We start from the raw sequence: 20712 nt of genomic DNA on the forward strand, positions 1-20712 counted from the left end.
GCCATTTTCCATTTGCTACCTACCTAGCCTCGACCCGAGAATATCGTGGGATAATCATTAAGCAGCAGGATTACCTACCATGGCTGTTAGAATGAATAATACGTGGGTGAACACAATACGTACCTGCATCGCTTACTAGAGATAGGTCTTATTCGTCATGTACATCATGTCAATGACCTTCTGCATCCTTTGATAGGGCAGACCCAGCGCGCAACCCATTTCCACAAGTTCGGACAGCGTGTAAATTTCCCGACGCGCCTCCACCAAGAAAGCGGGTGGCGCAAGCACCCTGTATTGGCTCTCCATCGTCTTCTGTTTCTTTTGCAGTGGCTGCCCGCGAGGGCTCCGGGGAGACGGGCAAGGCGACTGATCGTGGTCGGAGGGAGGAGGGGACGGGTTAGGGACGGGTTCGTTGGCGGCAGGAAGAAGAATTTCAACAAGGGCAATGGGACTGGCGGGGCAGACGTGGATTTCGGTGGTGGAAGCGGACCTGGAACTGACGTTAATTTGCGAAGGTGAGAGGTGATAAGTCGGGAGCTCGCAAGCGGGCGGTCGATTCCAACACAATAGTGGTAGGTGAGGGCTTTTGTCTCTGGGGTATCTTTCAAGGCAGGTACTCACGGCTGATCCTTTGTGGCAGTAGCAGTAGCAGCGGTCGAGGAGAGGCGATGGAGGAGGGGTGGTGGTGGCGGCGGTCAAGTTGAGAAAGATGGAATAGACAGCGTCACTACAACTTTCGCTGCAAGTCACTTGTCACCCACAGCACCAAGAACCTCCCTTTTCCGCGATGCAGGCATCTGAATGCTCCCTATGACTCCATCAAAGGACTTTGTTGCTTCTTAGTTTCACGTGGGAGAGGCGCTCAAGAGCTCACTAGTCGCGGTTTTTCAATTTGGATTTCGTCCATGTTTCTCTGTAATAATCAAGTGTCTTATGTGCCACGACTTAGCTCAGACGTGAGCCCAGCCGTCCATCCGAAGAACCTGCATCTCGTCAATGGCGCAATAATCTCCGGGCTCGTCTTTCCCACTAATCTTCTCCCAATGCTTCACCCTCGCCTTGACCGCCAACTCCTTTCTATCTCCCGCAAACTTCAGCAGCCTCATCGATCTATTCTTCCACATGCCCTTCAAAATATCCCACGACGACACCCAGGGCCCATTCTCCGGATTCACGGCCTCGTACGCGTCCTTGTTATACGCGACGCGCACGGCCGTATTGACAAACACGCCGTGGGCGCGTGAATACGGATTGTCCGCATGGATGAGACAGCACTCGCTGCCCTCAACGTGCTCCTTGGCCAGGCCGTCGTCGAAACCGCGGAACCGCAGCTGTTTGAGCACGGTGTAAAATGGCGCGGCGTCCATGGCGACGATGCCGTTCCAGCAGCTCGACACGGGGACCACCGGGTTGCCGCTCGTGAGGGCGCGGCGCGAGGTTGCCGAGCGGAAGTACGGGAAGCTGATTGAGAGCGGCTCGTGGCCATCTGCGTCGCGAAGGGCGAAGGTGTCATAGAAGAGCGGGGCCACTTTGAAGTCGAGCGCGCATGCGGCAGCGTATTTGCCGCTGTTGGTGGCTAGGAGCGTGATGACGTCTTCGGCCTATGGATGGAAAGGTTTAGCATGATGTAAATGGCAGCCGCGGCATAAAAGGAATATCAACTCCAAGGCAGTGCAGAGGTGCTCCCTGTAGCTATCTTCCGAGGGCGAGCTCAGGTGCGCAAAGCTTGTGACCACAAGGGGCTTGAATGCTCCTCGAGAGCCACTGACCCTTTGCTGCTGAGCCTCGAAGTTGACAACTTTTTTTGCGGCCTACTGAGGCGATGTTGTGCTGATTGTTTACCTTGAACACTACGTCATTGAGAAAGACAACCTTGTCGAACCTCTGGCCATCCTTTTCCAGATCCTCCAGAGGCTTTAAGGTCTTGTTTCTCAACTTGGCCAAGTACGGTATGCGTCTGAGTTCTTTCTCTCCCCGCGAAGTCATGACATATCCAGGATCGGTCTCCGGGTTACCAGCCCTCAAAGTGTCCGGGCGTGTAGTCTCATCCAATTCGATTGTATGCTTAGCGCCAATCTTCTCCAAATCGTCCCCTAGCTCCCGGAGAGCTCCCTTTGTATTGTCCAAGCTGTTGCTTTCGTATATGGAGACATGAACATTTTCTGGACCCAAGGATTCCACGAGCGCCAGGAGAGCTTTATTCCAATGCCATCGCAGCAGCTGCTCGTCATGCAGGTGTATGCTAGAGATAAAGATCTTTTCTCCCTTGGGCGTGACGACCGACGAGGCCTTGGCAGCGATATCAGCGGCGTCGAGGTTGGCCCGAATCCAAAGCACCTCAAGGACGGCGTAGACGACGAGGAAAAGGGGCAGGATGTCGAAGAGGAGGGTGCGCGGAAGACGCGAGAGGCGGGCGTATCGTCGGGGGAGGAGCATGGTGTTGGAGATGCTCCAGCTCCATGGTCAATGGAGATGTTGTCGTTGTGGTGCCGTACGTTGCGCGGCCTTTGGGGACACAGCCCAGGTCGCGCTGGGATGTCCGTTCTTGGGTGGTGGTTAGGGAACAGGGGTGGAAACTCCGCTTAAAACCGTCCGGCTCGGCCCTGTCGCGCGCGTCATCGGTGGGCTGCCTGAGAGGTCGATTACTTTCCCCGCTGAGCTTTTATCATCGCGTCTGCCTTTAAAAACATCAGCAGAGTCTTGCCCGCCTCGACCAGAATCCAATTATCCATTGTCCAACAGTTCCATTGACCGCACACAATGTCCAACATCAACGCGTTCATCGCTGGCTCGACCGGCCTCGTCGTACGTCCATTCCATCATCAAACAACTACTTTTATTAACAGCTTCTTCAGGGCGGCAACATCCTCAACACCCTCGTCCACCATCCCGCATTTTCGCAAGTCTCAGCTTTTGCGCGGCGTAGGCTGCGGCAAGAGTCTCCCAAGCTCTCCACCATTCCCGCCGACCCCGCCACAACCCAGGACACGGCCAAATGGCCATCGCTGATGCCTTCGCCCGCCCCGCAACCCAGCATCTTCTTCTCCGCCCTGGGAACCACACGTGCGCAGGCTGGCGGAGTCGACAAGCAGCGCGCCATTGACTACGACCTCAACCTCGCCTTGGCCAAAGCGGCCAAGGAATCCGGCGTCACGACGTACGTGCTCGTGTCGACGGCGGGCGCCAACCCCTCCGGCTACGGCGCATATCCCAAGATGAAGGGCGAGCTCGAGGAGGCCGTCAAGGCGCTGGGCTTCGACCACACGGTCATCCTGCGGCCGGGCTTGATCGTTGGCTCGAGAGAAGACAGCAGACCGGCCGAGTTTGCCATTAGGAAGGTGGCCGGCTTCGCCGGGTGCGTCTCCAACAGCCTCAAGGACTTTTGGGCCCAGGACGCCGAGGTCATTGCGAGGGCCGCTGTCCACGCCGGCGAGCTGTGCGTCGAAGGGAAGCACGACAAAGGCGTCTGGGTCCTTGGCGGAAGCGACATTGTGAGGTTGGGCCGTACTGAGTGGAAGCTTCAGGAGCAAAAGTGAGGTGATGCTCCATCGAAGTCGTCTCCATTGCAGGCGTTTCCGTAATGAGCTCTTGTGATACCACTGTCATTGTCGTTTTGAGCGTTCGGACCTTCTCGGTTTTTTCTCTCGTAGCTTAATTATACTCCATCTTGACTCGCACATGCGCAAGCGCTTGTTCCGCGGAAGGCGCCGCGGCCAACCACCTGGTTTGACGTCGAAGCTTGTACATATCTCGAATGGGGAGACTTTGACTTACATCGACTAGGATCTGTATATGCAAATGCGTCATCAATTAGGCCAAGCAACGTCCAATATGTCAGCACAATCAAATAAGCACATGCTCATGCAGTAGACATCAAGTGCGCAATGACGATAGCGATTGTAGAAGATGCCTGTTCACACCCATGGCATATCCATCACATCAACTTGTACACACAGCAAACAACATCAATCCAACCACACCAACGACCCCTTTTTGCATCAGAAGAGCGCCGCCGGCAAAAGATCAATAAAAAGAGATAAAGAAAAGATCGCCCAACAAGCCCCGAAGCTACCTGACCACTACCAGGAAGCCGGGCCAAACGTCGAGTTGGGAGCGAGCTCTTTCCAGGGCGTTCCCTTGCCGTCAACCGTGTTGTCCGACGCCGTGTTGCCCCACCAGCTGAGGGTGGCGCCGGGGAAGATGACGGTGAAGAAGAGGACGATGGCCGAGACGGCGACGCCCGAGTCGAGGGCCGCCGACAGGACGTAGTTGTATTTGGCCCACCAGTGCGCTGGCAATTGGTGGTTAGCACATACAGGAAAAAGAACGGGGTTTGATGACGGTAGATGACTTACGGAAGCGCTTCTTGATATGGCGGTTAAAGATGTACGACACGACAAACGCCGTGCTATAGTTGATGCCCGTGGCGGGCGGCAAGTTGCCCGTGCCGGCGAAGAACAGCGGCCAGTGAATCGCCTTCAACAAGCCGTTGCGCGGGAACTTCTTCTTGAGGAAGTAGCTGATGACGGGCAGCGAGGCGCCGATCCAGAAGAAGTGCAGCAGGCCGCTGTAGATCTTGCCCGTGCTGTACATGCGCGACGGCCCGATGGCGCCCCAGATGATGGAAGACTGCGATGAGTGAGTTGAGTGGTTCTGCTGGGGTAACAGATCGGCTGGTAAGGGAAGGGGGAAGGCGGCTTACGGTGAAGTTGACGCGACCTTGTGGGCATGTGTACCCGTTTGACTGGTCGGATTCGCATATTCCCTTGATGTGGCCAAGCATCCAAATCACAACCGAGTTTTGAACTATAGTGCCCACGATGCAGGCAGACAGCTGCGCGATGAAGAGCGTCCGCAGGGGAATCTTCATGTACAAGCCAAGCTTCATGTCACTGAGATAATTCATAGCTTGCGATAAAGCCGAGTAGGCGTAGAACTGTGTACGAAGTTCAGTAAGATGCGATTTCAAAGGGCTGTGTGTTCTCTTGCCTTGAAAATCAGCATGACAATGGGCTTGCCCGGGAGGAGGTATCCGGAGATAATCTCGCCGAGCACCGTCAAAACGTTGGAGTTGAGATTTGCAATGGCGTAGACGGTTCCGACTGGGATGATGTAGACGATGGCCATTCCAAAGGCGACAAAGATACCCCACACGGGCATTTCGGTGTCGTAAACTTCTTGAGTTATGATAGTGACGATGAGGACGATGACGGTCATGATGCCGAACCACCACCAAGGCACCGTTGTGTAGCTATGAGCAGACGGTCAGCAAAGATCCAGTGGGGAAGCCATTTGTGTCCTGTTATGGAGAAGTTGAAAGGGGGATTTCAGGGGTCAAGTTGGTTGACAGAGGATTCGACGAACATCGACAACACAACAATGAAGCTAGACTTACTTTTTCATCATTCGCACATGCACATCCTTCTTATCAGTTCCCCGGAAAGCTTGCACCATATCATTGAAATGGTACAAGAACGTGTGGACGGGCAAGCACGCCATAACTGCAAACGACACACCATAGGATAGGGCAAATGTGGCAGGCAGGAAAACCGGGCTATACGCCTTGTAATTGTCGACAAGAAAGTTTGCCTTGTTGTCAATAATCTTGGTCACGTTGTACGTGGATCCGGTGTTGTCGTAGCTGTCGGAGCCAGAAAGCGGCATGTAGCTCGTCCACCACGTGTTGGTGTAGTAGAGGATCGGCGCGACGAGGGCAAAGTGGAAGAGCCAGCCAGCAAAGACGTTGGCCTGGCAGTAGAAGGGAACGACCAGGGGCGAGCCGTTGTACGCGATTTGGCTCCAGTCGAACGTGATGGGCATGTATCCAAGACCGGTGCTCATTCCGAAGAGATTGTTGACGACTTTGTTGTCTGGCAAAACGTTAGTCAAATTTCTCGGAGACCGGAAAGATGCTTACTTGGAGCAGCCCAGCAGATGAAGGCAAACGTCGAAAGCCCAGTAAAGATGAAGCCGGGGAACCAGTACCAGCAGAAGCCACCGACAAAGATGTACAAGAAGAACTTGTACCGAGTGATTCTCCAGCCATCCGCCTCGGGGTTGGCGCGGCTGTGCAAGGTCTCGAAGAGCGCCGCATTGGCGAGCGTCTGGGGCCACACCATGTGCGGTGGCTCGACGAGGAACCTGTAGCACAAGCCGGCCAAGCCCAGACCAAAAAGCTGCATCGAGAGCCCAAGCAGGAATTGGTAGCCTGTCGGTGCTTGGACGTTGTAGAATGGCTTTGCTTTTTGGGCTTGGATGATGTCGGTTGCCTATCTCGGTTAGTCTCTCGTCTCGTGCCATTGGCGCCGCGACAAACGCACCCAGGAACTTCCGCCAAAGCTGAGGTTGGACATGATGGTGATGACTGCGTGCTCCTTGATGTTGAATTCATGGTCCGGGTTAAGCGTGAAGCTCCAGCCAAAAACACGGAACGTCTTGACCGGGAGCGTTTTGGCAAGGAAGCATCCAAGCGGGAACGCAATCAGTTGCGCTACAAGCGAGGTGATTGTGACACTGGGATAGCGCATGCTGAAGAATTGATTGATCCCGGCGCCCAGTCTACACAATCGATCAGCACTTCCGTGATTTCTCTGTCATGCTCCGTGTTATACTCACATCGTAAACAGAATACCAAGAAACCACATGCGGAAAGTCGACACAGGCAGATGAACGTCGTCCGTGTTTGGAACATTGGCGCGGACCTCTGGAACTGGAGAGTTGTCCGAATCAATGGTGTACTCTTCTTCAATGTGCTCAATGGCAGCAGCCGTCGCCTCTTCGGCCTCGGCCCTCGACCGCGTCGACAGAAGTTTGCTGATACCAACGCGCGGCTCCTTGTTGGTGCTCTCCTCATCGTCGACTGCAGTCGGCGGCCGCTTTGGTTCCACATCGTTATCCATTGCCGCGTGGTTGTTGAAGCTCATGATGGTGCTGGGTGAGGAGGACTACTACGGGGAACCCGTCCAGATGTGGGGTTATAGTTGCATGCGCGAGGACCGCGCCATATCACCAACGGGAGGGAATAAGCTCTTATACATGAACCAGGCGACGCGGTTTTCCGGCAGCCGTCGGGCCAAGTGCGAACGAAGCCTATCTGCATTGGGAATCCGTTGGCTAATCTTTTGATTGTTCGAGGTGGGCGCGTGAGTTGGAGATGGGGAGGTTTCTGCTATCCGGTGGCGTTGAGGTGCTCTGTCGGGGTCCGCTGGAAGGTGCAAGCGAAAAGCCAATCGCGGTGCTCGACAGGGGTCGACTGCTCGCGTGGCTGGCCCGCTCTCCCGCGTAACTACATAACCGTCACTTCGCAACGGCATCCCCAAATAATCATTCTGAGGACTCAAAAATGAACGAGTCAATCCTGGTAATTGGTAGCGGCACGTGGGGAGCCTCGACGGCCTTGGAATTGGCAAAGAGGGGCTACACGAATGTTACGTGCATAGACAAGAGACGTACGTTTAATCCGCGCCACACGAGTTCCCATCATATCACTGACGCACTCGACAGCATTCCCTTCTGTTGACTCTGCCGCCTATGATTTGAACAAAATAATACGGACCGAATATGATGAAGAACTGTACTCGGAAATGGGTTTGTACTGACCTCGAACAAAGTGAAGGACAAGCTAACTCGACTCTAGCTATTGAAGCTATACAAGCATGGCGCCAACCCATGTTTGATGGGATTTTCCACGAAACAGGCGAGTAGCTGCACCTCTTACTGCCGCAAGCTTCGTCACTAATTTCTCATTAGGATGGCTCGTCACAACGTCGGGGGACCCCGAGGCAGCTCGCCGTCTGCGGCAAGCATACCAGAACTTGGTCGACCGCAACCAAGCCAAGGGCGTCGAGTTTGTCGAGTGCAAAGAAGACGTCGTCAAGCACGTCCCCCAGCTCGCCCAGGCGAGGGGCATCGACGAGTGGAAAGGGTATTGGAATCCCCAAGCCGGCTGGGCTCACGCGCGGAAAGCATTGGAAAAAGTTGGGAGTGAGGTGAGTGGTCCTGCTTTTGCTCCTTGTCTTTGGCTCCTCTTGTCCACTAGTCACCCTGCCCAAAATGTACCCAAATCTTACCACCTACAGGCCGCCAAATTCGGCGTCAAATTCATCGGCGGGCCCTCTGGGCAGATGACATCGCTCGCCCTCTCCCCCTCCAACGAACTCCTCGGCATCACCGTCGCCTCAGGAGAAACGCACACCGCCTCGCACTACATCCTGTGCACCGGCGCCGCCTCCCCGGGCATCCTACCCTCGCTCCTCTCCCCACACCTCTGGAGCAAATGCTGGACGCTAGGCCACCTCGAATGCAGCGACGCAGAGCTCGCGGCCTTCGCCGGCTGCCCCGTCGTCGACAACCGCGAGCTGGGCTTCTTCTTCGAGCCCGACCCCGAGACGCGCCGCATCAAGATCTGCAACGAGTTCCAGGGGTACCAGTACCGCGTGTCGCGGCGCGGCGAGGGTGGGAAGACCGTCGACACGTCGGTGCCATACTACGCCAGCGAGCACCCAGACGAGTCGATTCCTGCTGAGGCGCTCGCCGGTATGCGGCGCCTCGTCGACGCCGTGCTGCCGCAGTTCTCTGGCCGCCCCATTGTCGGCACGTCCATTTGCTGGTGCACCGATACCGCGGATCGCCACTTTCTCATCGATCGGCACCCGCAGTTCCCGCAGATGTTGCTGGCGACGGGGGATAGCGGGCATGCGTTCAAGTTCTTGCCGACCATGGGGAGCTACATTGTCGATGCGCTCGAGGGTAAGCCCAGGGGGTTGAAGGATGAGTGGAGGCTGCAGGACAGGAAGTGGGGACATGATGACTCGAGGCCGGGTGAGCGGGTCAAGGATTTGAGGGAGGTGGGCATGGGGGTGAGAAGTGAGGTTGAGAAGAGTGGCGTGAAACACAGCAAGCTATGATGGGATGGTATAGTGGATGGCTTCGTCTCAACTGGTTAGTATAGCAAAACCATTCGTAAGGGAGAATAAGAAAGACCTACCATGTTGACGGCCACACTCGCATTCTCGTATCTCACTCGAGAATCACTATTATTGGAGATGTAATTCAAGGGTGATGAGAGAGAAGAATGGTGTTGACATGACATTTTCCGCTGCTCAGACACATGTCTGACTTTCCCTCATGAGTAGCAGGAGACATTTTCCTTTAAGAAATACATTGCTCAAGGAAAAAAAGTCAAGGATAATGATGTAGGTGAAGGGAATGGAAGGAAGTAAAGGCAAAACCAGCCTCAATACATGCAAATTCTCTCTCCTGACCTCCGCCTTCGTCGATCATTCAACGATCTGTCTTTGGGCCATCTTACCTACATCTGCTGCCCCAACTTCCGTCCGCAGTCCACTCTACCTGTAGAACCCCTCCGCCTCGTCTCTGCCTCCCACTGGCGGCGCCGACGGGCCCTGATTCCACATCTGCGGCTGCTGCTGCGCCGGCGGTTGATACGCCTGGTACGCAACGTAGGTCTGCGCAGGGCTCGAGGAACCAGGGACTGCTGGCGGAGGTTGAGACGGTTGCGGTGGTGCTTGCTGTTGCTGCTGATACGGATCAGACGGGCCACCGGGAGTCTGTTGCGATTGATATGCGGAAGGAGAGTCGTAAGGAGCGGATGGTTGTTGGTGTTGCTGTGGCGGTGCTTGCGCGGGGTAGGATTGCGCGCCAGCTTGCGTCTGCTGCGGTTGGTATGATTCGTAGGGTTGCTGCTGTGGCTGCGGTCGCGTTTCCACGGGGCTGTTGGCTGCCATCTCGTGCGGGTATGCCATCGACTGCGGACGGCCTCCAGAAGCTACGCGCTGCTGCTGAGCGTACGGGTCACTGGTTGCAGGCGTAGGGCTGCTGACTCCCGGTGCCGATGGAGTTTGACCAGGCGCAACCATGAAAAAGGGCGTAGGCGCATTCTGCGGCGGCTGGTAGCCACCGGCCGGGCCAGGAGAATAGTAGCGCTGTTGCGGGTCTTGCTGCGGAGGTCCTTGGGCCGCGTATGCGTTGTATGGTGCTCCCGGAGGTGGACCTGCATAACCAAATGGCGGTCGACCGTAGCCAGGCTGGCCGGCTTGAGACATGGATGCCTCCAAAAGCGCTTCATAGTCTCGCCGTGCCTTGATGAACTTTTCATTCAGTTGCGTAAAGTCGTCTGATGCAGGTTAGATATGACCAGAAGGATCAACAGCAAACTTACCCTTCTTTTGAGAGTACTTTCCAATGAGCTCAATCAGCTTTGGTCGTATCGCCACCACTTGGTGGTACAATGTCTGCGCATATTAGCGTCACGCTGAACTGCGACGGCCTCGAACCCTCGACTTACCGTGACCTCCTCGTTATCCCTCGCGTCCGCTGTTGAAGTTGTGCTCAACAGCGCCAGCAGCTTCTCCACGTTTTTTATCTGTCCAAAGACTTCGGCCTCCATCTGTGCCTCTCTTTCCAGCTCTTCCCTAGTTGGATCCTGCAGCTTCTCGACATAGTTTAGAGGGAAAATGCCGACTTGGCCACGCAGAGATCCCTTCCACCAATCCTTGTAGACCGACTCCAGTACGGCAATAATGTCGCCCTTGCGAAACGCCAGCTCGCCTGGCTCAGAGGGAGTGAAGTCGTATAGGGCGCGGACACGAGACACCGTCGCAGCGGTGGTTCCAGAGGCAATGGCATGCGATGGTGGCTGGCTAGGGGTCTGCGCAGGTGCGGCTGCTGGCTGATTCGACTTGGCGGCGGCGGGCGCTGGTACAGTGTTTTCCTTGAGTGAAAGGGCCAAAGCCATCTGCAGCTCTTCCTCCTCCTTTGCGCGGTCCGTCTCTGTGATTTGCGTCTTTCCGGGCTTCGACGGGGGACGCAGGGTTGGGTCTGTTGGGAGTCAGTACATCAAAGTCCGGCACTTGCGAATGGCGAGCTACTTTGTGTCTTGAGCCTCATATAGGCCTGCTCCATGATACCGAGCTCTGGGCTCTTGGAAAACATTTCTGTCCATTCTTCCATGCGCTCCAAGATCTTGGCCTTGACTTGCTGGTGTGTGTTTCGGTCGTTTGTCAGCCGAAGGAGTGCATCGGTGAAACTCCTCGAAGCCAACTCCTTGTGAATCTTGAGACCGCAGTTTTTAGAGAGAGCATTTGCCAGCTGTGAATCCAAATGTCAGCCGCCTGTCCCTGTTGTATCCGTGCCGGGGGCCAACCTCTAATGTGTAGAGCTGCACGTTGGCATTCCTATGCGCGAGACGCTTGATGAGGGCGGCGACGACATCTCGGGCTCTGCCGTACAAGGGTACATGTCAGTCCATGTCAAGGCTCCGTTATGAGTGTATCCGTCCAAATCGCACTCGTGGAAACGTACCCGCTGTCGGTGGCACCGACCTTGTCGCAAACGTCCTACACGATATTAGCCGGGACGCCAGTTTCGCACCATGAGAGAGTCGCATACGAGAATGTATTCCCAATTTTCGCTCGTCAAGTTCTCGTCGGTTGCCTTGACTGTGAATCCAGAGATGTTAGCACGGCAGCTGCCTGGCCGCGAGCGGCGGCGGGGTGGAGTGGAGGTGTAGCACTAACCGACGACCTCGTCAAACTGGTTCTGCTGGGCGCGAAACATGGAGAAATGAGGGAAGAGTTGATCGGGTATCAGGAAGGAAAAGGGTATCACCAAGTGACGAGTGCGATGGTTAGGTTGAATTGTTGCCGCCTAGTTGGGGGAGCTCTCCATGGGACGAGGTCCGGGTGGGGCTTGGCGCCGTCACTGCGACGGCCTGTTCGCCGTCTGCCCGCACATCTTCACCACCTTTGCACTCCTCACTCGAACCGCATTTATTGATCTACTCTACTGCGGGCCGAGCGCCGCATCTTTCACCGTCTTATTTCGTCCCTCCCACTCGATCTACGTGCTCTCCGCAAAGAAAACCATTTTCCTCGCCGTCTTCCCTTGCTTTCGTCACTCGCCGACGTGGCCGCGTGAGCACTTGCCTATCGCTCTGGTCAGCTCGCGCATTCAAGGAGCCATCGAATCCAATGAAACTAACGTCGTTATTTCCCGCCGTCGAGCCACTGCTCACCAGAGGCCGTAGTCTCTCCTCAATCTTGGACGTCTCGGCTCCATCGGGCGCGTCGTAGTCGACGCTGAAGATTGTCACCGCCGTCTCACACCCTTTGAGGGCGACGTCCGTCTCTCCGCGCAGGCTGCAATTGCCGTTGATGCAAGTGTTGAGCCCCACGCCTAGGATGTTTTCTCCTGAAAACGTTCCGCTGGAGTTGTCGTAAATCGCCTTGGTACTATATGCTCCGCCGGTCATGCGCGTCCGAATAAAAGGAGGGTCGATGCACTTGTTGTCTTGGAAAGATGTTATGTCTGGATAATTTACACTGCAATGCGCCGTCAGAAAGAGAAGAATGCTGCTTTCAGAACCTACCTTATTCCGTATCCCAGCGGGAGAAGGCGGTCGCCCTGGGGCGTGTTTGCAATCAGCTGCTGGACGAACCTGACGGTAAGATTCGCACTGATGGTAGCAGGATCATCCAAGCCAGCGCTCGTCGGATTCTTCACGTCTTTGTAGCTCCTCTGGCCGCCATTACTCCCAGCAGAAAAGGCAATGGCGGGGACTCCGCGTCCGACGGCCGCCGTAGTCGCGCCCATGGTACCGCTGAGCGTATACAAAAATCCTCCCAAATTCTGGCCCACGTTCGGACCGGAGACGAGCAGGTCGGGCGCGTCCACCTTGGGCCACACCTCGCCCATGACAAAGTCGAGATTTACAAAAGTACAGGCGGCCGGCGTGCCGTTGTAGTACCAGATGTTGACATCATCCTTGTCATGGCCCAGCGAGGGTGCGCCCTTGAGGACCGAGTCGAATTCGCCGTTGGCCATCAAGGTGCCCTCCTTGGTGAAGACTGACTAATCTTGCATGAGCAGCTGACGTGAACGCTTGAGGAAGGGAAACATACTCTGCCGCCTTGGCCCGAGTTGTCGACGACGGGCGCGACGAGAAGGACTTCATGGCCAGCTTCTCGCAGTTGTCGATATGTCTCTCGGATGTTTGCGCTGGCCCACCCGTCGTCGTTGTTGAGCAATATGCGCAAGGCCTGGCCGGTTTGCAACGAGGAAAAAGCAGCCGCAGCCGCAAAGGCGAGTGTAGATCGCATCATGGGCAAGTGACTGTGTGAGGAAGAAAAGAACGAAGAGACGGCTCGGACGGTGTTGAAATACATGGACCTGCAAGTTGTTGCGCAGGTAACCCTGGAGCTATGGTTCCCGTTGCGGGGATGAGCTAAGGGCGGATGACCCGTCAAACTCAACACCAACCCCGGCATCGCCTACTACCCATTTGGACACCCAATGAGATTTTCATGGCAAGCTGATTTTTGATCTAGTGGATGTGCAGCTCTTCTGTCCATCTCAAAATCTTTCCGTAGAGGCACTTTGGCTTCATGGGGAAGCCACCATCCACCGCACCTGCCCAAAAAGACCTATGACCAAAGAAGAAGGAAGCAAAAAACAAAAGGGCAGAACAGTAGCGAAGGCCAGAGTCGAACTCTGAACCTCCGCTAAAGCCCCCCAGTCTCAAGCAACTCTTGGTTAGGCGATTGCCGAGTTGCCGTGAGCAGTGTTCACGCTTGCGTCCACCAGGCCAAATGGACATCCACGCATGCTTACTCGCTGGACCAGTTCCTGTTGAGACTATGCTCGCGATTTGGAGATATGTAGGTACTAAATGGTTTCCAGCATTTGGTGCAAGTGTGTGGTGGGCATGATGGGAGCTGTCTCTGGACGTGTTCGAGCAGCGCATGTGCGCCAGGAGGACAGAGGAAGAGGCATTCAAGTGGCCAGGCTTCTTTTTGGTGCTTCTCGTCTTCGTATATTCACATGTCGAAATTGTCGCCTCATCGCCAAACCAGATCATCACGAATCGAGAGAAGGAAGAAATCGCCGAGCCTTGCCACAACTGCTGCCACCATCACTGCACATCTACACGGGGCGTACTCGAGAAGAATAAGAATATCATTATCGTCGTCCATGCGTCGGTATCACTGGCCTGACTGACAGGCCACTCTCGACTTTCCTTTCCATCCACACTCCTCCATGCCTAACTGCCTGTCGCACGTCCGTCTATCGTCCGCCTCTGCGGTCAACGTCCCTATCCAGCCACCCTCGACCTCGTCCATCCGTCGTTTGGGGTATATCGCCAGCCACCACCGCGCGTGGCCTGCCTCGTCTCGCGCACCGTCGTTCTCGCCACCAGCGGCCACGTCTGACATCTCTTCATCACATCCTTGATTGCACCTGCTCGGTCCAGTATGAAGCCAGCCAGCCAACTTGACTCTCCCTCGTCTTTTTACATGACGGTGCACGGCAGGAAGCAGCAGGTGCACTCGCCGTCGCCGCAGGGGCAGCTCAGACAGCCCGTCTTGATGGGTTTGGCGATGGGCTTGGCGATTGACGAGGCCGACGAGGTCGACGAGCTTGTTGAGCCGGGCATTTTTTGGTTTGTTGGTGGTTGGAGAGGAGTTGAGAGGTTGATTGAAAGATTCGGGGGGGACTTGGAGTTGAGGGGATGCGCGCCGTGTGTTTTGATGTTGTTGTTGTTTTGGTTGCAGATGGTTACGTAGGTGGAGTCGTTGTTTGCGGTGTGGTAAGTACAGAGCTGAGCTGAGCTGGGTCGAGCTGAGCGAGCGCGTGTGTCGCCGAAGTTGGGGCTTTCGCGCGACAAAAGAGAGGGAGGGCTGCGTGAGCTGTCGCGACAGTCGAAGGGTGGTAGACTGGTCGAGCGCAGGAAGCAGTTGTTGCTGGAGCGTGAAGCGCAGAGGAAGATGGTCGTCTCGTCTCGCCGATCAAGTGGATATGTAGGCAGGTATGTAGCAAAGTAGAGTAGCTCTGTGGAGTAAGCAGAGAGGCGCGCACGGGAGAGATGACGGGGAGAATGGAATGTGGAGAGAAGCGTGACCACCAAGAGAAGGGGTTATATAGCAGGCGTCGACGAATGACGATTCAGGGTAGTCGCCAGAAAACAAGGCGCGCAGTCAGTCGGCGGCGGCGGTGCATGGCCGATGGCGTTTGTCTGGTGCGGGCTGTGGCAGTGACGACCGACGGGCGGGAGGGTCCGCGATTCATGCTTGGATCGGGCAGGGTTTCGGCCTTCTGGAATCTTCAACTCGACAACAACTTTCTCTCTCTTGTCAACAATCCACCATCTTGATCAACTCCCAATTTCTTCTCTGTCGTCGACTGAAGTGCAGTCGGTCTGGCCCGTTTTACTAAAGCGGCTCATGATGTCATGGCCCGTTTCTTGTTTCTGCGGCGCAAGCCTACTATTTCGCCGTGCCACGGTGCACTGCGCCACCATTTCGCGTACCGCTCTGTATAGCCTTCCTCGACTTCGGCCAACGCCCGTCGTACAGCCTCTGCCCGCAGACCAAATGTTGATGGACATTTACTCGTAGTATTTTGCCGCTGCTCGCCCGGCAGTGGGCGACGAAAGAAGTACCAAGTCCTCAACTTCTCTGCGGCTATGGCACATGTAGGCTTCAGGAAGCTGGGGAGCATCCAAGCTCCTAGTATCTAGAAGATGAGGAAATTCTACCAAAGCATGTCTATAAGGAGTTATTGTGGGCTCACCTACTGTGACTTGCACGACGAACCCCTAGCTGCTAAGTATTCTCTTTCATCAAATGAATTTGGTCTGGCAAATTTTCCCACATGTCCCGCTCCTTTCTGGCTTTTTCCTGGCTCTCCATGGCCTGGTTTTGACTGCTTCCGCTATTTCTGCCATCCCCCTTGTCATATCTTCTGCCTTTGCCTTGATTTTTCCTCCAGCTAGTTGGTGCAAGATTTTCCGAATCCCTCCACGATTTCAACATCAACTTTCTCTTCTCTACCCTGGCGTTCTCATGCCGGACGAGTTTGTTTCTCGATACCTCCTGACAAACAGCTTCGTCGAGATGGCTTGAATGAAAGCTGCATTATTGCCCCGAGCATCGGTGTGATCGCACCAATGAGGCCATGAGCTTTCAACCGGTTTCGGTTCCATCTGTGGTCGACTCTGCTTCGACATCACCCAGGTCTGCATGGCCTCCGTCCAAGCCCTCGACGTCGGGCAAGAGCTCAGTTCCAGACGCGACGGCCGTCTTGCGACGCTTGGACGAAGAGCTCGTGTCTGGGACGATGACGGGAAGGTCGACAAGATCCGGCACTTTCACATCGCCCTCCTCCATCATCCTGACCCAGCGCTCGCACGGATTGTCTTCCTCCTCCTCCTCGACACCATCAGCAGCAGCCTCGGGCTTCTCGTTGCGCAGGATCCAGTACACGAACGCGGCCTCGGCATTCCGGACCCAGCACTGGTAGACGTACTCGCGCCACTCGCCCAGGATTGTCCGTGTGTGCTCGTTTGCGTCCGCCGGCGGCGCAAACATGGCGCGAAAGTCGACTACGTGGGCGACTGGCTGCCACATTAATCGGGCGAGGCTCAGGGGGTCGTCGTCAAAGTGCGTCTTCCAAATGTCCGCGCGCTCCTCCGCGGTCATGGCGAGCAGGTCATTGCCGTTTTCGTGGGACACGGTGGTGAGGATGCGCACCTCGACTGCTAGGAAGACTAGGATGGCTTTGAGCATTGCCTTGGCTGCGCTGAGGTTGGGTGGAAAGTCCTCGCCCGCTTGATGGAGTCTGTCCACAGGGTCGCGAGGTAGACGGCGCCGCGCGAAGTAGATCATGGCGCGCAGGTCTGCCATCTTCTTTTCGTAGTCATCTGACGGCACCTTTTAGAGGGGCTGACGCGCAGTTTGGAAAGATGATGATTCTCACTCACCCTTACTGCTCAAATCCAGGTATCCCTCTGGCCCAGCAAAGTGAACTCTGCGATCGCGATCGCCTTCTGCTTCAGCGTCGGCTTGGTCCTCGACGTCCGACTCGGAGAGTTTGCGCTTGCTGCTGCCGGTGGAGCTATCGCTCGCGCTGCCGTCTTCAGCCAGACGAAAGGTATACCCACGTTAATAGCCGGGAGTCTCTTGCCCTTCGTCCTTGTCGGACAGAGCTGTGGTGGATGCAGCTTCAGCCATGCCGGCCGATGGCGGAAAAGGCGACGGAAGTAGAGGGGCCGGTGATCCAGCCGTGCCGACTGGTGGTGGAACGGACGACTCGGGTGAAGCAGACACAGCTTCCATGATGCCAGCCAGGGGTGTAGCAGACTGAGGAGGGGAATTTGATGAAACTAGGTCCAATGTGGCTGACGGAAGATCGTCAGGCGAAAGATCGCCCAGCGGAGTGGATGAGGCGGGCGGTTGAGGCGTAGAGGGTGAGGGTGGAAGTGAGGCCATCTGCGCAGGAGAGGATGTTGAAGAGTAGTGCATGCCAGCCGGGAGTGTAGCAGACTGAGGCAGCGGGATTAGCTCAGACTCGGCCATTTCGGTTGACGATAGATCGTTGACCAGATCAGGTGAGGCGGGTGGTGGAGGCGTGGAGGGTGAGGGGTGAAGTGAGGCCATCTGCGCCGGAGAGGATGTTGAAGAGTGGTGCTGTTGCCAGAGACGACGTGCAGACTGGATCATCGTAAAGATCATGTGCTGTCGGTGGTGTGAAGAGGAAAGGTTTGGCGACACGAGTTGAGATGGTCGAGAGTTGTTCGAAAAGCGTGCAGAGCCCGTCTTTGAAAACTTGGAGCAGCGTCGCCTTGCGGAGCTATGGTTCCTCGCGATGTACAAGATCGACGTTGACTGAATACATGTACTTGTACATAGGCAGCTGGAGTAAGTGGAACGTACACAGGCAGAAAAGACGGGCATATCTTCGCAACGAAACCATCGAGTATCCCAAAGTCCTCATGCCGAGCCAGACGTCGAGACATGCCCGTCTTTTCATCCGACAGGTTCTTCAAAAGGGGAAGTTCAATCGCAGTGTCTACTGTCTAAGCATCTACGGCAGGCCGCCCCTCGTTACACCGTCGACTGGAAAGACTCAAGAACGAGCGGAGAAGAAGATGGGCAATAGCAAAACCTCTCAGCAACACGACGTGTGAGCCGCTCAGGACCAGGCCAATCTGCCATTTCGTCCAGAGCCATGGCTCTCGCGCGCGTTGCCTACGATCGAGGGAAAATTTGACGTGCATTGTGCAGTGCACACTTTGAATGGGGAGGTACTCTGATTGAACTACGTAATCTGTCGACCAAACTCCTCTTCCAAATGCTCCAAACACCTCGATATCAAGGGCTTGTAACAATCCAGCCATGCATGCGTAGCGCCGGGGAACCCATATTCATCTGCGCAGACCTCCTCATACAAATTTCCAGTTCCAGTGGGGAAATCTTTTCTTCTAGCTTTGCCAAAACATCCATGCCAGCCCTCCAACGCCGTTCGCTAAATGACCGGGGCGCCAGAAGCAAGGTACCTATTTACATGCATGTCGTGATCGTGATCGTGATCGTGATCAGATGGGAGTTGGTGGGGAAAGAACTGGCGGCCAACGTCTGCCTATGACTGCGCCGCCTCTTTCATTCTCCTTGCTTCATTCTCCTGTCTTTTCGAAGCGGTCTTTGTGTTAACGCGTGGCGGTGCTTCTTCTTCTGAATGTGAAATCCAATGCAACCAACTCAACTCTTGACCCTGCCCGTCACACTCAAGACCCCACTACCAACCTCAACCTTCCAGCCCTCGCGAACCAGCATACGGCCGACCGCCGGACCAAGCTTGGCCTTGCCGCCATCACTATGACGACCAAGGCCCGTCACGATGCGGTACTCGCCAACATCGCTGCCGTTGCCGCGCCACCCCTTGATGCGGCGCTCCCCCAGCCCGTCCCACCACTCCTGCACCGCAGTCCGCGCGATGCGCTGCGCGTCGCGCACGCCGACGCCGTGCAGGTCGATCGAGGTGGCTGACCGCTGCGTTGCTACTAGTGAGTCGGCGTCGGAGGAGACGGCGGCGCGGTAAGCGCGGTCGTAGTCGCGGCCGACTTGTGCGTAGTAGGCGGCTGCGGCGCCGCGGTGGTTGGTCGACGAGGCGGAGCGGTGGAGTGTCGATGCTGCGCTGAAGGCGGCGGCGCGTTGGGCAGCGAGGGTTGCGGGGGTGTAGGGGTGTGGAGAAGAAGGGAGGTTTGAGAGGGCGATGGTATCGGATGATTCGGATGTGTTGTCCATGTCGAGTTTGAGAGGGGCGTATTGAGGAATTATGGGAGTCTTGTCGACCGTGGGCGTGCTCCGAGGTTGAGGGCCGGTGAGCGCCTTTGCCAATTCGTGGGCAGCGGCCGACGAAGGATGCGTCAGACGGGTCAGGGCGAGGGCTTGGGTTGAGTCTAATGAGAACTCAGATACCAGATCAATGGCGCGCGATGTGACCAGCGGGTCGGCCTCTTCTTCGCCGTTTGGATCGGCACTGCTTTCGATCTCGCGCTTGATCAAGGCATTGATGGTTCCGTGTAGCGACGCGCCGTTCTTGTGGTAGAGAGACCAAACTGCGTTGCGGTCGAGACCAACTCTTGAGGAAATGAACGAGACGTCTTTGTCGACGACTTCCCAACGATTTTCCATGGGCGATGAAGGCTCCGAATGCGATCTGGCATAATCATCGAGGTTCATGAACTTGGGCTTCTTTTTGCCCTTCTTTTTCCGGCCACGCGACGCGTTTGAGTCGATCGCGAACGCGTCGACACCTTTCCTCGTCAATCCTGAACTACCCTCGGCACCATCCAACTCTTCAAAAAGAACGTGATTGAGCAATTCGTCTGTTGCTTTTTCGTAATCTGATTTGCATTTCTTCAAAATGAATGCGATGGTCTCGGTCTTGAGCGTGGGAAATGTTTCGGCCAATTGCGCTTGTTTCGCTATATCATCCAGGCCCTGAAAGTAGTTCATGAACTCGCTCGGCTCCAGTGGTGTCGAGCTTCCAGAGCTGCTGCTTCCGAATCCAAGTGAGGACACGCCATGGGATAAGCTCGTAACGTCTGTTTCTGACACTGGCGAGGTTGTGCTTCGCTGCGACTGCCGGCCATTGTCAGGAGATGAGTCTTGTCCTCCTTGACCGCTTGTACCAGAGGGATCAAAGTCCGTGAATTGTTCAGCTACCGCGCTGTCTCTGAGGAGGTCGAGCTGTGCGCGCGCCTGATCGAGCGCGTTCGGCTGGCCTTCATAGTCGGAGTAGATTACGTAGACGAGGGCGGCATCGAGAGTCGGGCAGTATTCGCGCTTGGTCGAGTCAGCACATGCGACACCATGCAAGGAGTGCGATCTTCACGCGCATACCTCGAGGTCAGCGAGCCCCGAATGCCCCATTTCGAGCGTCTGCCGAGGTTCAATCCGTGAGTATCGACGGCGCGTTTCTGACGGAAGATGATGGTTGTCGAATTGGCATGCTCGTAACAGTAGAGGCGCAGGAGCTGGGCATTATCGGTAGAGAACGTTCGTCTGTAGTGTTGGGGGAGGGAAGTTGGTTGTGCACCTTTCCCGATCGAACCAATTCAATGACGCAAATGCAGTGTCCCGGATCCGGGCCGACTGAGGCCGTCGGGTCGGTAGAATGTTTGACCGCTCGGGGATTCGGTCCCGAGATCTGCTCGGTTTCCGAGCCCCCGTTTCACCGACACCTCATGTCTTGTGGCCTGCGGCAACAGTTCAGAGTCATCCTTTCAAAGTTTTGTTTCTCTGTCCTTTCAACTCAATTTTGAATCTTGAATTACAAAGTTTCATTTGACTCACCTCTTGCCACGAGAAGATGCCAGAAGTTTCGGAGCCTGCCCCCCGTCCTCAAACCACA

At 55.7% G+C, this 20712-nt stretch overlaps 8 protein-coding genes across 8 annotated transcripts; 2 read left to right on the top strand and 6 right to left on the bottom strand.

Annotated features, from left to right (window-relative positions):
- Positions 1-950: 950 nt before the first annotated feature.
- Positions 951-2262, bottom strand: BKA78DRAFT_230454 (cryptococcal mannosyltransferase 1-domain-containing protein; the record flags this gene model as incomplete). The annotated part of the gene is made up of 2 exons (XM_066883764.1): positions 951-1601; positions 1843-2262. Coding segments are annotated over 2 exons (1071 nt in total), but the record flags the coding sequence as incomplete, so codon positions are not given.
- Positions 2263-2760: 498 nt separating this feature from the next.
- BKA78DRAFT_251863 (uncharacterized protein) lies at positions 2761-3536 on the top strand (the record flags this gene model as incomplete). The annotated part of the gene is made up of 2 exons (XM_066884685.1): positions 2761-2805; positions 2856-3536. 2 exons carry the CDS (start codon positions 2761-2763, stop codon positions 3534-3536), a joined length of 726 nt encoding a protein of 241 aa, XP_066743165.1.
- A 543-nt stretch (positions 3537-4079) lies between these two features.
- BKA78DRAFT_331833 (small oligopeptide transporter, OPT family) lies at positions 4080-6899 on the bottom strand (the record flags this gene model as incomplete). Its single annotated transcript, XM_066889918.1, has 8 exons — positions 4080-4291; positions 4356-4629; positions 4703-4936; positions 4990-5251; positions 5396-5870; positions 5918-6269; positions 6321-6558; positions 6616-6899. 8 exons carry the CDS (start codon positions 6897-6899, stop codon positions 4080-4082), a joined length of 2331 nt encoding a protein of 776 aa, XP_066743166.1.
- A 443-nt stretch (positions 6900-7342) lies between these two features.
- Positions 7343-8906, top strand: BKA78DRAFT_353431 (putative sarcosine oxidase; the record flags this gene model as incomplete). Its single annotated transcript, XM_066891558.1, has 4 exons — positions 7343-7448; positions 7504-7587; positions 7750-7988; positions 8079-8906. 4 exons carry the CDS (start codon positions 7343-7345, stop codon positions 8904-8906), a joined length of 1257 nt encoding a protein of 418 aa, XP_066743167.1.
- Positions 8907-9009: 103 nt separating this feature from the next.
- Positions 9010-11706, bottom strand: BKA78DRAFT_145741 (uncharacterized protein). Its single transcript, XM_066882868.1, has 8 exons — positions 11538-11706; positions 11410-11459; positions 11323-11357; positions 11165-11240; positions 10890-11109; positions 10307-10839; positions 10181-10253; positions 9010-10135 (listed from the first exon to the last, which is right to left on the bottom strand). The coding sequence occupies exons 1-8, from the start codon at positions 11575-11577 to the stop codon at positions 9348-9350; spliced, it is 1815 nt and encodes a 604-aa protein (XP_066743168.1). The 5' UTR covers positions 11578-11706; the 3' UTR covers positions 9010-9347.
- Positions 11707-11836: 130 nt separating this feature from the next.
- Positions 11837-13118, bottom strand: BKA78DRAFT_252311 (survival protein sure-like phosphatase/nucleotidase; the record flags this gene model as incomplete). The annotated part of the gene is made up of 3 exons (XM_066884723.1): positions 11837-12341; positions 12389-12866; positions 12917-13118. 3 exons carry the CDS (start codon positions 13116-13118, stop codon positions 11837-11839), a joined length of 1185 nt encoding a protein of 394 aa, XP_066743169.1.
- Positions 13119-15980: 2862 nt separating this feature from the next.
- BKA78DRAFT_353434 (uncharacterized protein) lies at positions 15981-17453 on the bottom strand (the record flags this gene model as incomplete). The annotated part of the gene is made up of 3 exons (XM_066891559.1): positions 15981-16717; positions 16778-16923; positions 16999-17453. 3 exons carry the CDS (start codon positions 17451-17453, stop codon positions 15981-15983), a joined length of 1338 nt encoding a protein of 445 aa, XP_066743170.1.
- Positions 17454-18554: 1101 nt separating this feature from the next.
- Positions 18555-20231, bottom strand: BKA78DRAFT_331835 (uncharacterized protein; the record flags this gene model as incomplete). The annotated part of the gene is made up of 2 exons (XM_066889919.1): positions 18555-20144; positions 20202-20231. The coding sequence occupies 2 exons, from the start codon at positions 20229-20231 to the stop codon at positions 18555-18557; spliced, it is 1620 nt and encodes a 539-aa protein (XP_066743171.1).
- Positions 20232-20712: the final 481 nt, after the last annotated feature.

This window comes from Phyllosticta capitalensis, assembly GCF_038381095.1.
Source record: "Phyllosticta capitalensis strain CBS 128856 chromosome Unknown BKA78scaffold_6, whole genome shotgun sequence".
Classification (NCBI taxonomy): domain Eukaryota; kingdom Fungi; phylum Ascomycota; class Dothideomycetes; order Botryosphaeriales; family Phyllostictaceae; genus Phyllosticta; species Phyllosticta capitalensis.